Raw genomic sequence first — 16,311 nt, 5'->3', positions numbered from 1 at the left:
ACACACAATTCCCCTAAAAAAACAAAATTACACACAATTATTCCCACGCAAACCCATTACTTGTCGTGCTACCGTTAATGTATGTCAATTATGTGTGACTAGCTTGTTTTTTTTTAGGGGGGAGTGACTAGCTTGTTATAATTTTTAATTAGAAATAACATTACCCACATTTTTTAAATTGGCAATGAATTATTCCGACTAATTGCAAGCATATATGGAAACTAATTTGCATAAATGATGTTGCTTTATTTTCTAAAAGACTCCTAAAACTAGTGGGTTAGATTTATGGCAAGACAACATGCAGCTGGAGTTTTTAATTTTTGTTTCTTCTTTTAAAATAATTTTCATTGATATTCATACGCTTGTGTTTACTTCTTCTAAAATACTTTTATCCTAATTTATTTACTTTAATTCGTCCAATGGCTTCTTATATAAATTTGTGAGCGTGGGAGCTAACAAGCATACTCATCTAAAGAATGCTAAACATGAAAAGAAATCCAATTTTCTTGATACTAACATTTTACTCTCTCTTCCTTCTTGGAGAGTTAAAATCATCTTTAGCTACTCAACCAAAGAATGAAAATCAAGTTTATATTGTGTACATGGGAGGTGTGGATTCAACTAATGGTTCCCTTCGTAAAGATCATGATCATGTTTTAAACATGGTGTTAAGAAGGTAATTAATTAATTAACACTAATTACACAAACACAAACACAAATATCATGATATTCAATTATTGATGTGAATGGTTTAGGAATGAAAAAGCTCTAGTACACAACTACAAATACGGATTCTCAGGCTTCGCAGCTCGTTTATCAAAAAATGAAGCAAATTCAATTGCTCAACAACCTGGAGTTGTGTCTGTGTTTCTGGATCCCATCCTAAAGCTTCACACAACACGTTCTTGGGATTTTCTCAATTCGCAAACTTATGTCGAAATTGACAACACACTCTCTAGTTCCACACCGTCATCATCGGACATTGTAATCGGCATGTTAGACTCAGGTTCGTTATTTTTTAACTATTGATATAAAAAGAGTATGCATGTATGTAATGTACGTAACATATGAATAGTGAATTAATCAGGGATATGGCCAGAAGCACCAAGTTTTTCAGACAAGGAAATGGGTCCTATCACTACTAGAAAAAGCAAAATTAGCGAGGGAAATTAGTGATGGAAAAAATGAAATTCCTCACAAATTCCTTGGTCGCAAAATTTAGTGACGGAATTAGAGAGGGATTTCATGTTTTCCCTCACTAATTTTTGTTTTTTTAATAGTGTATTCCAACCGGTTGGAATGGTACCTGCATGACATCAAAAGATTTCAACTCATCCAACTGTAACAGGTAAGTAGAAAAATGCCAATCCCCTACCCCCCAAGAAAATAAAAATCATTTTAGCACCAAAAGAATCAATTTATTTATTTGATTTATTTTTTATATTAAGAAAAAAAAAAGTTCCAATAGATATGCAAAGTCAGTTCAAACCAATTTATTTATTTGATTTATTTTTTATATTAAGTTCCAAATTGATCTAAACCAAACGTGAATTGAATTAGTTTAATTATCGATTTCAAGTTGTTGAAAATCAATCATTAGGGCATGTGTTGTAGATTCTATATTGGTAGTATTATCTTAAATATTCTATATTATTTATATGTTTTTTAGTTATTAAACATTAATAGCATAAAAAATATACAATGTTAGAAAATATTGCAAAATGTGTTGATTCAGATTTTGTAACAAAATATTGCAAAATTCAAATAAAAAAGAACCCGAAAGTTTTAATTGTTTAGAATTTTTACTCCAAAATCAAATGAACCTTATATATGTTTACTTTGTTTGTGGGGTCTATAAGAGTAAGACGTTACAATTTTTATCTTTACTTTTTTTCATTTCATTTTTAGGAAGATAATAGGAGCAAGGTATTACCCTAACCTTGATGGAGGTGATGATAACGATGTGGCGGGCACACCAAGGGATATGCATGGGCATGGAACCCACACAGCGTCAACCGCGGCGGGGAACGTCGTGAGTGGTGCATCATACTTTGGTCTTGCAGCAGGAACGGCAAAAGGTGGATCCCCCGGATCAAGGTTGTCAATTTACAAAGTGTGCAACTTTGGTTGCTCTGGCTCTGCCATCCTTGCGGCTTTCGACGATGCAATTTCTGACGGAGTTGATATACTTTCAGTCTCCCTTGGCGGGTCTCCAGACCCCCAACCTGACTTGAAAACGGACGTAATAGCAATTGGAGCTTTCCATGCTGTAGAGCGCGGCATTGTGGTGATTTGCTCTGCTGGGAATTCTGGACCGGAGCAAAGTACAGTTGTTAATGACGCTCCTTGGATACTAACGGTTGCTGCCACTACCATTGATCGTGACTTTCAGTCCAATGTTGTCTTGGGTAATAACAAAGTTGTCAAGGTACACTTTACCGCACTCACTATGCAATGTTTCTTTTTTACATCTTTGTCGTGGGTAATAGCATTTTTGGGAGTTTTATTTTTCAAAACAAAAAAATAAATACGTATTTGTAGTTAATTTGATTTACATTTTGTTTATTTTGTCAAAAAAAAAAAAACATTTTTTATGATATATTTGATTTATATTTAATTTATAGTTTTTCCAATATAAATTTTGAAAATGCAAGCCAAAAGCAGGGGTAAAATAAGGTTGGTTTTCGTCATATTTTGGGAGAAAGCGTCTTATCAATTGTATTTTTTAATACTATGTGTGGATGAATGTTATTAAAAAGCATGTTGTTCTTTTAATAAAAAAAATTATTATTTGAACATCAAAAAGTCAACATCTAACACCATAAAAAATGTATTATATAACTTTTAAAGTGAATAGAGAAAAACAAAGTAATTAAAAAAAATTAACTTCGTGTTAGATAATCATTTTATTGTTTAAATAGAATTGTTTTCTTTAATCTTAACCAGAGTTTGAAAGATGTAAGAATTCTTGAGGATCTATCTCCGGAGCTCCAAAATCTCCTCTTTAATAACTTATTTGAAGCTTATATGTATAGGAGTGTTAGTGTAGTTTTGTAATTTTTTCTTTTCTTTTGGGCTTTATATTGTACATGAATTATGCTCTTTATGTTGTGTCATGTTCGGTATAATTGTTTTACTATAGGGTCAAGCCATAAACTTCTCTCCTCTTTCAAAATCACCTAATTATCCATTGATAACTGGAGAATCTGCCAAAAAAAAGACCGCTGACTTAACTGAAGCAAGGTATGAAAACGAATAAATATTAAACTTGTTTTTTGTGCATAATCATAATCCCTCAATTGCAAAGTTTGATAGTTAGACAAAAAAAAAAAAATTTGTCAATGTAGGCAATGTTCTCCAAGTTCATTAGACAAGAAAAAAGTCAAAGGAAAGATTGTCATATGTGATGCTATAAATGACATTTATCCAACTTTTAGCAAGATTGAGACAGTGCAAAAGGCAGGTGGATTAGGGCTTGTTCATATTAGTGATCAAGATGGAGCTGTTGTAAATAATTATGCAAAATTTCCAGCAACTGTGGTAAGACCAAAAGATAATTCCATACTCATACAATACATCAACTCAACAAGGTAAGATTTTATACTTTTTATTTTATTATATTAGATAAAAATTATTATAATATATATCAAGATTAATGGATATGCATAGTTCAATTTAAGTTAATTTTACACTAACATCCAATCAAATTTCTTCGGTATATGTTACATCAAAAAATTATACGTAAATTTGTTACATATAATTTTATTATATCTTTATTATAAATCATCTTTAATTACACAAAAAAAAAAAAAAAAAAAAAAAACCTAGTATAAGAATATGATTTTCAATCTTGTTTGAGATTGAAATCAACGGTGGAAACTAATCATAGTTAATTTTATTGTATTTTTGCATGTAACTAATCTGAAGCAATCCAATGGGAACAATTCTACCAACGGTTACAATAATCAAATATAAACCTGCACCTATGGTGGCAATCTTTTCAAGTAGAGGGCCTTCATCGCTTTCAAAGAATATTCTCAAGGTAATTATATATAACAATATATATAGATAGGATTATAAATAACTATCATCAATGCACATAACTACATAAGACCAAAAATTCTCTCTTTGTAGCCTGATATTGCAGCACCAGGTGTTAACATTGTTGCAGCAGGGACTTCCTCACCATATAGCATGAAAACTGGAACTTCCATGTCATGCCCACATGTTTCAGGCCTTGCAGGTAGCATCAAATCTAGGAACCCTACTTGGAGTGCCTCTGCAATCAGATCAGCCATCATGACCTCCGGTAAGGATTTTGATTTTTTATTATAGTGATCATTCATAAACTTATAGTCTCGCGGATCAGTTAATTTTAGGGTTATGCTAACTTGTGCCCTTAGGGCACAAGTTAAGTAGTTTAAAATGGAAATAAAAAGATTCAATCAAATTAATGACCTAGGAAATGTGATCCTATATATAATTACCAATCAACTCATAAATTCCTTCTTTTTTTTCTTTCTAAATGCAGCAACTCAAATTAACAATATGAAGGGTCCCATTGCAACAGATTTAGGGTTAATTGCCACACCTTATGACTATGGAGCTGGGGGGATAACAACAACTGAACCACTCCAACCAGGGCTCGTTTATGAAACCAGCACCATTGACTACTTGAACTTCTTGTGTTATATAGGATATAACACAACCACCATTAAGGTTATTTCAAAAACTGTCCCTGATAGTTTCAACTGCCCTAAGGATTCGACGCGTGATCATATTTCCAATATCAATTACCCTTCCATCGCAATCTCTAACTTCGGTGGGAAAGGATCGGTGAATGTCAGTAGAATTGTTACAAACGTCGGTGAAGAGGAGGAAATAGTCTACTCAGCCGTCGTCAATGCTCCGAGTGGGGTGAAAGTCCAGTTGATTCCGGAGAAGCTTCAATTTACAAAAAGAAGCAAAAAACAAAGCTATCAAGTTATTTTCTCCTCTAATTTAACATCACTCAAGGAAGATCTATTTGGATTCATTACTTGGAGAAGTGGTAAGTATAGTGTTCGAAGTCCTTTTGTACTAACTGTGTAGCTAAATGAAAAGAAACAATTAATAAATACAAGCTACATGGTTCTTGTAGATGCCTTTTAATTTAAAGTTTATTGTAATTTTCATTTCTCAAAATTTACTTTCTACCTACACTGCATAATGAGTTAAGGACACATGATTTTCATATTTTGCTAGAATAAGCCTACATTTGTATCCCAACAAAAATGTATGTATAAGCAAGTGTAAACAAAATGAAGAAATACTTGCATCTCACATAACATGGCTTTGGGACGCAAACCCAGCCATATAAATGTCTATCCAGTCAAAGGTTAAGTGGTAATTAAACCAGTTCCTAGCATTTTATAGGCCTTAAGCCAAGTTTGAGAAAATGGTCCCCTTATATAATAAATCATACTTTTTCTTATAAATAGTGAATGGGATATGCATTAATCATGGCAACCACTGTAATACGATGTTTTGAAATTCCAACTATGCTGATACTACAAAACATCGTGTGTCAAATGTATCTTGTCTTTATTAATAAAAAAGAATAACAAAACACAAAAATAATTGGATGGACTGAACCAAACCCAAACAAAACTAAGTAACACGATAGTAGACATACCAAACTTTATATAAGTTTCCTTATCTGATTTGATAATTCAATTCATTTACTACCTCTTAAATTTCTCAAAGAGATTCATTATCCTCATACTTTCCTCATACTCAGTAACATGACAACTTTTTATCATTTTTTAATAAAATATGATATGTTACTTATCAAAAATCACATAAGACCAAATTTGACGTCTCAAACATGAAACTTTCATGAAGAAAGTCATACTGTATCAAGAAATCTAAATACGAATTCAGGTTAGCTTCAATTTGAAACACTAAAAAGCGTCATTAAAATAATAAAAAAAAACAAATTTGGTCTCTAGGAATGAGTACATATTATGTGATTTACATTTTACTTCTAAGTTTTGTGTTTTCGCAAATGAAATGTTGGGGTGAAAATGAAAGCGTTGGGTTGGGGGTGTGAAAATGAAATGCTGATGGGATATAAAATAAAAAAAAGGTGAAACGGCTGATGGGCTGAAGTCTTGTAACTGTTTGTACCCTCTTTACCCTTACTGCTATATATACCCCATTTTGACCAAGTATTTCTATATACGCCCCCCTTCATAACTTTTTTTTTGTGTCCTGCAGGCATGGGTCCTAGGCCATCGTACCCCGGCTTATGCCTAGGTCCGGTTATGGTCATAATTTTAGACAGCTTTTGGTATGAAAATGGCAAATAAAAAATAAATATCAAAATCCTTAACACTCGTGCATAATGCATTTAATAATGAGAACTAAACATACTTTGAGTCAATGAAAAACAAGATACAACAACAATCAATGATATCTTATTTCGTTAAATAGGGTCAACTATATCCATCAAAGAACACCACAACCAGTTAAATACCATATATCTAGACAACTCCTTAGATAGAAAAATAAAATCACCAAAAAAAAACTAGATTAAAAAATGAAACCAAATAGGTATCGAATTAAGCCGTTCTAATGATAAGTGATTATTGGTTATGTATACCTTGAGAAAAATAATGAGAATCTTAAAATACATAGTAAATGTTTGGATTTGTCTTCAGAATTCCAAAGTCATGGTTTGAGGCTATCCAAAGGAGCAATCAAACAGGCTATAATAATAGTAATTAGAAGAACAAAGTAATCACAGGGACTTAATATATTGGTGACAAGAAATAATATAGGTTTTGAGCCATCAATTAACATCATTTTAGCAGTAGAATAGAAAGTTTATGTTAAATTTTGGTCTAGTTTTACAAAAGAAATCATTCAAAAAGCCATTGAAGAACAAGAGTGATGACATGTCATCTTACATTATTCTTAGCATATTTTTCAATTATTTTCAGTTAGTTTTCATCTAGAATAGAGGAGTATTAGAACAATTGTCTATGGTTTTCGGGACATTTGTAATTTTTCTATATTGAGTCATATAATTCTAGTTTTTTTTCCGAAACATAGCAATTCTATGGTGTTTTGATGTAATTCAAGAAGAAATCATGCAAATCGGTAAAGCAAAACATTTGATAACTTGTGAACACTTTGGGAAGGCACTGAATGAAGATTCAAGAAGCCTTGGAAGACATTACAAAGGGAGAAATTCTTTTTCCAAATCCCAAGACATCTTATATGGAAGCAAACGCCCAAAAATATGAAAAAACAGACAATTACGCGCAAAAACATACACTCATGTGCCTTGAGCACAGGTCATGCACCTTGAGTGTGTGACATGTGCCTTGCGTACAGAAAAATGGCCTATACGCCCCAACCATGCACCTTGAGCATGATGGGAGCGAGTCAAAACTGCTTTTTCTATTTTTAGTAGAAAAGCCTAGTTTTTCGACCCAAACTCAGTTGGAAACTTGCCTATAAGTACCAAACCTCTCACTTATTATTTCTCATTAAGAAATAAGCGGCTCAAGAGGAAGGCAAACACTAAGCGTTTCAAGGGTGGAGTCTCTCTCCTCACTCGAAGTTTCTAGGGTATGTTTTATTTATTTTGTAATTTATATTTAATTACCATGAGTAAATAAACCTTATTAGGGTAGGGTTCTAAGATGAACCTCTATTTTGTTTGTTGGATTATTTAATTTAAGTTCTTTATTCAGTTATTTTATGAATCCTATTTAATTTTACTATTGCATAACATTTGTCTCCTCTGAAGTGAACTACGCTGAAATAACGGTACTTAGGAAGGTGACATTATCTAATATTGGTGTAAACCTACCCGAATCAAGAAATAACTAAGATAACGGCCCACAGTAATTAGCTAGGGAAACACAGTGACTTCATGACTTAAATCATAATAGTAACTTTATTCTTCTTACATCCTTGGTAAGTTAGGCGAGATAGGATTGCCCGTTTGTAGAACTACCGAGAGGGAGAATAAGTTGATGTCGTTCTAAGATTCAATAGATGATGGTACCTAACACACTTAGAATTTTGGAACTTTAATATCCGTCATTTTTTCAAATACCTCTGAAAAAGTAAGAATATACACGTACCTTTATGCGCGAAAGTGTATCTCATTACATATAGGGTTAGTTTGCATTAGGGTTAGGATTAGCATCTAGTAATAACAACGTAATCATTAGTAATATACATAAGTAGTCATGAAAGTCAACTTAGGTGATTATACCACACCTTAATTGTACATAAGGAGTATATCATATTTATCAAACACTCCTAAAGTCATATATAAGATTTAAGATTGATTGTGAAGTGCATAGCGGTTATTGTAAAACAATTTACATCGACAAAGCATGAAAATTAAACTTTTCAATTATGATCAAAACTAACTGCACTGTGTTAGAAACAAAGATTCTTAATGATCCGCCCTTTTGATAAACCTTAGTTTTCCCCTCTCTCTCTCTCTCTCCCTCCCTCCCCACTTAGAAGAATTGACGAACCAAGATAAGTGAAGATCAAAAAAAGAAGAATAGGATGTTGAGTAATAGATAATAGATAAAAGAAAATCTCAGGTGGTCTAAATACATTTTGCATCAAATCACTTTAAAGCTTGGAGAAAGAGTATCTCACTTATAAAATGACACCGATGAAAAAAATTGAAAGAAAAGTGAATATTAAAAAAAAATGGGGAAGTGTGTGCTAGTTTGTTCCATTCAACTATTATATTTTTCTATTTACACCCCATGTTTTTCTGGTTACACCCAAATTTTCTTAAAAGTTTTTTATAATACCAAAATTGTCCTTTTATATAAATTTTCTTAAAACCTTAATTTTATTCATTGTGAGTTTCACCCTCTTTCACCCCACAATCGATCAAACAATTTGATGTTCAATATCAATCTCCATGAAAATTAAAGAGTGAATCAAAATATTTTTCATCCATACTCAATTGGATATAAGTAAATGAATATCTTCTTCTATTTGCTAGTTTCAATTTTTTTCCTTCAACTGCACTGATGCACTGTACGATTACGGTTTTAATTTACATTGGCAATGTTAACTTAAATTCAGTTTAAGTAGGTTCATGTAAACCTACTGAATTGAGTTTACATGAACCTATTTAAACTGAGTTTACATGAACATACTTAAACTGAGTTTACATGAACCTACTTAAACTGAGTTTACATGAACCTACTTAAATTGAGTTTACATGACCTACTTAAATTTAAATTGAGTGTACATGACCTAACTTACATAAACTGAGTTTACATGAACCTGCTTTAATTAAGTTTACATGAACCTATTTAAACTGAGTTTACATGTGCATGCTTAAACTGAGATGACGTATAATCATTGAATAAGATTGAACTTTTAGATGTACACTTAAACTAAGTTTGCATGATCTACTTAAACTAAGTTTACATGACCTACTTAAACTTAGTTTACATGAACCTACTTAAACTGAGTTTAAGTTGGTACACTTACTTAAATTTAGTTTACATGAACTCAGTTTACATGACCTACTTAAACTCAGTTTACATGAACCTACTTAAACTGAGATTAAGTATATACACTTAAACTCAGTTTATATGACCTACTTCAACTTAGTTTTAGATTAAATTTTATGAAAGGGTAATCTTGTCATTTTGAGGTGCAACCATGATTAACTAGGGTGCAAGTAGAAAAACTCTTATAATTCTTCTACTTTTTTACACTATTAATTAATTTAACTAATTAAATCTTAAGAGATTTTAAACATCGAAGCGCATTTGAAGAGACTCGCATCAGGTAAAAGAAATTCTAAAAAATTATGGCTAAAATATGGTTTTGGTCCCTGCAAATATGTCTCGTTTTGGTTTTAGTCCCTGTAAAAAAAAATTGTTGTTTTTGGTCCCTGTAAAATATTTTGTTTTTGGAAATAGTCCCTCAGGGACTATTTCCAAAAACAACTATTTCCAAAAACAAAATATTTTGCAGGGACTATTTCTCTAATAAATGGTTCAGTCATCATGTGACACGTGTACAAATTATCACAAAAGTGGAGCCAGGGACCAAAACCAAAATGAGACATATTTGCAGGGACCAAAAACAACAAATTTTTTTTGCAGGGACTAAAACCAAAACGAAGCATATTTGCAGGGACCAAAACCATATTTTAGCCAAAAATTATTGATAGTTTACTATACTTAATTAGATAATATTGGTACAGACGAAAGCCCTATACCACGTATGTATCAACTTGTCAATTGGTGTAGAGTTTACACCACAAACTGATGTTCCATTGTTTAAATTAAAGAAAATGCTAACAAATGCTCCTAAGACATTTTTTAAGAAGTTTAAATTGAATATTTTATCTTAAAAATTATGTGTTCAACACATTAAAACATTAAAACATAACTTTTTTAACGTTGAATTTATCAATTGTTTTCTTTTATAATCCTTAACAAGTGCGCCCTAAGGATACTTATTAGTAAAATCTTTAATTTAAATGCTACTAATATAAGAACATCTCTAATGGAGTGTTTTACTTAAATTTATTATCCAGGTACTAATGATTGTGATGAATTACATCTCATTCACCCCTTGGATTTCTGGAACCGATTGACAACACATGTTTATGGTCATGTCGATGATGACTGACTGACAGAAAACAACACAACTATGGTCTTTCAGATCTCACAACAATCAATTGCCGTTAAAAGCGTATCATGTCATTTGAGTGACCAATACACATCACTGCTACAAACACAAACTCTTAAGTGGTAATAATAATACAAATAAGTACTCTCTCTTTTGTCTTTTCTATAGACTCCTAGTACTTTCCCTACAATAACCTACTACACATTCAACTACAATAGTTCCTATACTTTCTAGCCCCATTTTTATGTTCCTCATCATAAATTTAATATGTTATATAATCCTTAATTAATGTATAAAAATTGCAAAACATATCATTTACTAGTAATTTATGGAATAAACCCACTAACAAAAAACACATTTCTAATCAAATTAACTAATAAAAGTTGCATTTTATAATTTTGATATATTCAGAGATTACGCTAATAACGCTAGACATAGACCAAAATAACTCTTTACTATGAAATTATATACAATGAGAAAAAAGAGGGTAAAGAAAAAGAAAAAGATGCATAATAGAAGTAATTACTTGTAATTGTGTATACTTGATAGTTGAATTTAGACTTAGTAAAACAAATAATAAAATTGCAACATTTCAAGTAATATACACAAAATATATAGTGACAAGATCATGAAAGTGATATCTCAAGATTGTGATTCAATAACATTTACATTGGAAGATGGAAAAACTTTGCTGAAAACTGTCTTCAAAGAGCAACCAAACAATGAAGATGAAGTTTCTGAAACAGTATCACTCACTCTTTCATTATCATTCCCTTGTTCACCTTCTCTAATCTCAGAACTAGAATTTTCATCAACCACAATTTCAACAATACTAGAATCATCACCATTATTTTCAACAACACTTGAAGAATCATTCTCAAACACAACAATTGAAGCTCTACAAATAGGACAATTAGAATGTGAACTCAACCACATATCAATACACTCAAGATGAAAACCATGACCACATTTTGGTAAACACCTTCCCATTTCACCATCTTCAAAACCACTCAAACAAATCACACATTCAAGTTCATGTTCAATTTCATCTTTACAATCATTTTTCTCAGCATAAATAAACATAGGAATTGAAGAAATGATAGAAGAATCAAGCCCTTTGGTGTGTGAGCTAGAGAGAGGTGAGTCTTCAATGTTGAATGTGTGGAAATGATGGAACCTAGCAGGTCCAAGGACATCAGAGACAGTCACAGTTGTTCTTCGGCGACGGCGGCGTCGAGCTTGTGCTTGAGCATGTGCTTGAGCTAAGAACCATTTAGCATAAAGATGAAGAAGAAGAACAAAGAGAATGACTAGTAGTAAAGAAATGATAGCTGCAAGCATTATGTTACTATTATCTGAGAAAATGTTTTGGAATATTTCTTTGAGTGAGTTCATTGGATGAATAGGTGAGTTTTGCATTGTGAAGATTTTTGAAGAAAGATTTGGACTTGATGAAAGGGTTTTTGATAGGTGATTTGTGTGGTTGTTATTTTTGTATTATGTGGAAAGTGTTGACGTGAAAGTGAAGTTAGTTTGACGATGGAATAAAATATATGAGACTTGAATTAATGAAGTTGAAAACACTAGTTGTGACTATTTAAGTAAAAAATTCTTCTAATGATAAGGTATATATAAATTTCATAAAAAGATTGGCAGTTCTCTCTATAGTGGTTCAAGTAATTATAATGAAATGAAATTTTGAGTGGTCATAACTATTTAGACATATTATTTTAACACACTCATATATTTAAAAAAAATTGTATGAGAATAAAAAGAAATAAGTAATATATTTTTAAAATAATTAAATTATATATTTTGATGTATGTGTGTTAAGTAATATATATTTTGATGCTAGTGCTCTTTTGCCACTACTTTTTGAGACCCATAGATATTGGATAAACTCTAAAGTCATCTTAAAATTTAACTTGTGTAATTCAATACACAAAATCGACTTGTAAGACGAATAATGTCATTTATACACTTTTTAGGCTATATTTTGAGCATTTCAAGAAATGAAATAAAATAGTTATATTGGATTTGCCTCTTGCATACGATACATTTGCGTGTAATGGTTAGCAATTTGTGTTTTCTGATGCATATGTAAGTAATTTATTAGTAGAAAGAGTGGGGTTAAAGTCAAAGGAAAACCCTGTGTCCAAGGAGTTAAATGGGGAATAATGCATGGAAATGGGGAGAGTGAAGAGAAAAAGGAGCAGAAATAAAGGACTCGTGAAGGCGACGGCAGCAGAATAAGAGAGTTGTTGAGTTTTTTATTTATTAGATTAGATTCATGTGGTGCTGTTTCATTATAATTGTAAGGGTCTATCTCTCCGTGAATTTAGTTTAGTTGGTAGGAATTACATATATATTACATACAGGGATGAGAGTTTGAATTCCCGACGTGTGAACTCTAACCACCAGACTATTTGACCAAGAAAAAAAAAATTAAGCGTCTTGCAAAATAGTGTTTTCAAAACACTAGTTAAAGAAACAAAAAAAATTACGTTGAAAGTATTATTTTTTACACTTTTAAAACTTTAAATACACAAATTTTAAGATATACATATTATATTTAGTTTTCTTTCCTAAAACACTGGTTAGAATTTTCCTAACTATGATAGTAATATTGTAGAGTATATAGTTTCTACTTTCTAGTTTGTATCAGTTAATTTATCATGTATTTTTTTTAGCAAATATATCGTTAATATACGACTTGTATTTTCACCCAAAAGAAAATGAATTTTTGCGCAGGGGTCATGCTAATCTTCTCTGTATATTGTTCTAATTTTATAAGATGTCTTTGAAGGGACTCAAAAGAAAGTGAATTGTTAAGTCTTGTGAATATTACTGAATTTTGAATAATTTGTATATCAATTTTATACAAATGGATATTAAATGTATATATGTCTCGTTTTTTATCAGATAATCTAATAATTAGATTTACATATTTTAAATGTGAAAAAGTGAGGAATTCTAGATTCGAACTTTGATCCCTATTAATAATTTTTTTGGTAGCTATCAACTGAGTTATATGTCTCTATACATAGATTAGAACATTTTATCAGGGTCTTGAAAAGAAGAAAAAAAAATGTGGTACTATTAACTATTTATGGAGTATTTTATTGCACATATTCCTCTTTACAATAAATTGTAGGAACATTATTATCAACATAACCGTTAATGTAACTTGAATATATTTTAAAAAGGGGATCCCAAGGCAAGGCCTATCATTCTGCTGAGTCAATATGAATCTTGAGATTTTTGTAGAAAGTTTCACTAAAAGCCAAATAAACCGCGGAAAGGGAAGCTTGCTTCCCCATTTTCTGCCTTGTTGTTTTTGTTTAAATATTTTTTTTAGAGGATTGTTTAGATATATGTTTGTCTCTATAAAAATATTCTCACTTCATTTAATCACATAAATTAAGAAAATTAATAAATAAATGAATAAAGTGTGTACCAATATTCATAAAGGTGCGTTTGTTATATCAGTAGATTCTTAAGAATAAAGTGATAGAAATATACATGACTATGTTTTTTTACAAGTTTACTAAATTTTATTTTTGGGTATAAAATATTTATGAAAATAAATAAAAAATTCCTCAAAAAAAAAAAGGTGGAAATAAAGTTCTCATAAAGAAGAAAATAAATTCTAGTATAATTACCTATGAATCTTCCTATTTTTAAGGCTCCTTAATATTATAATGTTATCAAACATCTTTTTTAAAATATCTTAGAATAAAATTCATATCTTTATGTTCGAAAGAATCTTATTTCTAAAAATAAATTTAGTAAACTTGAAACGAACACACTATAATACTGTATAACTCAATTTATACATGACATTACATAATGGAAATATCCAACTCACTAAATAATTAAATAATACTTAAATAATTATAATATTATATTAACAATTAAATTACAATGTTATGATTTTAGAGAGTTTTATATGTTTCATCAATTTATATCTGCTGTTATGATTTATATGAAACTAAGAGTATCTACAGTGAGACATTCATTTTTGGTACTTAAATGGGTCTCACGTGTACACATCATTCATTTATAATTTTTTAATTGTAAAATACTTAATCCCTCCAACCCAGATTTCACATAAATTTCTTAAATGGGACACACTTATCAACCATCAATAACTTTATACCATTATATTTCAATTTTTTAATATTAAAAAAATGTGGATCCCACTTAAGATTGGAGATCTTAAGTAAGATCCCGGATCTTATAAAACCCCATAGAATATCAAATCTAAAATGCTTAAGACTTCCCTATTGAAGATGCTCTAAAATAAACTCGACTTGGACAACAATATCCTCATGTGAGATAGTGTCATTATCTAAACTAACCTTATTTTCACATTTCTAAGTTTTAACAATACTTTGGAAGAATTTCCATATCATATATAACATCCAGTTTTAATTTAAATTTTAGTTTCATCAAAAACCAAATTCACATGCTTGGTTGAAACACTGACCCTACCTACATTAAGCATATCTTGATCAGACACAATATTTAGGACTTATGTATAATGTGAAAATCAATTGATTATTATACTTTTTATTGTCATGTGTAGTTCATTATATTTATGTATTTCTCATTTTTGTGTGTTTTTCATCAAATATAAAGCTAAATATTTATGAATTTCCTATTGTATTTGTGTACTTATCATCATTTATAAAAACAAAAAAAAAATATCATTTTTATTATTTTAGATCTACCATTTTTGTATTAATATTTATTATAATGGTAATAGTATATAAATGAAAGTGAGTTTCTTTTGAAGTGCACATTAGAGATGCTCTTAGAATTGACATTTATTAACTAGATAAACTGAAATGTTTTTTTTTTAACAAGTTAAAATGAATTATAATAACAAAATTACAATAATCCTTTCAGTACAAGTGTGTCAAAAAGACTACTAAAATACAAGTTGTCCAAAGAGTAACAAGATAACAATGCTAGTCAATATCCAAACACATTAGGGGATTCAACCACCACATTTGGGTACCGAAAACAAAAGTAACATGCTTTGCTTTCAGCCCCCATGAAAAATAATACTTAACTTTTTCTAGTAGTTGATAACTAGTACATTCATGATTTTTAAACAACCGATTATTTCTTTCGGTCTACAAAATCCAGGAGCACAAAAGTTATATGAGATGAAGAAAATTACGTCGTGCTTTCAGACCATCTGTGTAATAAATAAACGGATGGAAGTGATCGTGAATAGCCTGAGTGTCGACACCATCAAACCCGACCACGCTCACGACATCAGCCAAAGGGAAGCAAAGTGAGGACACAGAAGAAACACATGTTGTGTGTCTTCTAGATGGCCACAACCCGCCCTATAATAGCGAGCCTATATATGGAGAAATGACACCGCGCCAAATTTGTCTTTCTTGGTAATCTATCACGAAGCATTCGTCAAGCAAAATCAGATACCTTCAAGGGAACCTGCTTATGCCATATTAAATCCATGTTGGGAGGGATGTGAACATGCTCATTAGATATCAGCAATTCATAAACGCCACAAACAGAGTAACCTCTTATAGGGTCCAAATGCTCTGCAAATCAAAGAGATTTATATGATATTTTTATAAAGATTATGTTGGG

The 16,311-nt window shown here is 30.9% G+C and overlaps 2 protein-coding genes and 1 non-coding gene across 3 annotated transcripts; 1 reads left to right on the top strand and 2 right to left on the bottom strand.

Moving 5' to 3' along the window:
- The first annotated feature begins 455 nt into the window (after positions 1-455).
- LOC25490938 (CO(2)-response secreted protease) lies at positions 456-5,235 on the top strand. The gene is made up of 10 exons (XM_024778886.2): positions 456-676; positions 756-1,006; positions 1,088-1,133; positions 1,283-1,348; positions 1,909-2,428; positions 3,143-3,243; positions 3,348-3,590; positions 3,928-4,042; positions 4,135-4,309; positions 4,532-5,235. Exons 1-10 carry the CDS (start codon positions 477-479, stop codon positions 5,089-5,091), a joined length of 2,277 nt encoding a protein of 758 aa, XP_024634654.2. The 5' UTR covers positions 456-476; the 3' UTR covers positions 5,092-5,235.
- Positions 5,236-11,266: 6,031 nt separating this feature from the next.
- On the bottom strand, positions 11,267-12,228 carry LOC25490937 (RING-H2 finger protein ATL63). The gene has a single exon (XM_013604851.3). The coding sequence runs from the start codon at positions 12,100-12,102 to the stop codon at positions 11,326-11,328; it is 777 nt and encodes a 258-aa protein (XP_013460305.1). The 5' UTR covers positions 12,103-12,228; the 3' UTR covers positions 11,267-11,325.
- Positions 12,229-13,390: 1,162 nt separating this feature from the next.
- On the bottom strand, positions 13,391-13,493 carry LOC112420605 (U6 spliceosomal RNA). The gene has a single exon (XR_003010778.1). It is a non-coding gene; the product is annotated as a U6 spliceosomal RNA (small nuclear RNA).
- Positions 13,494-16,311: the final 2,818 nt, after the last annotated feature.

Source organism: Medicago truncatula, chromosome 3 (assembly GCF_003473485.1).
Source record: "Medicago truncatula cultivar Jemalong A17 chromosome 3, MtrunA17r5.0-ANR, whole genome shotgun sequence".
NCBI classification, from domain to species: domain Eukaryota; kingdom Viridiplantae; phylum Streptophyta; class Magnoliopsida; order Fabales; family Fabaceae; genus Medicago; species Medicago truncatula.
This window is presented reverse-complemented; position numbering and strand designations above follow the sequence as displayed.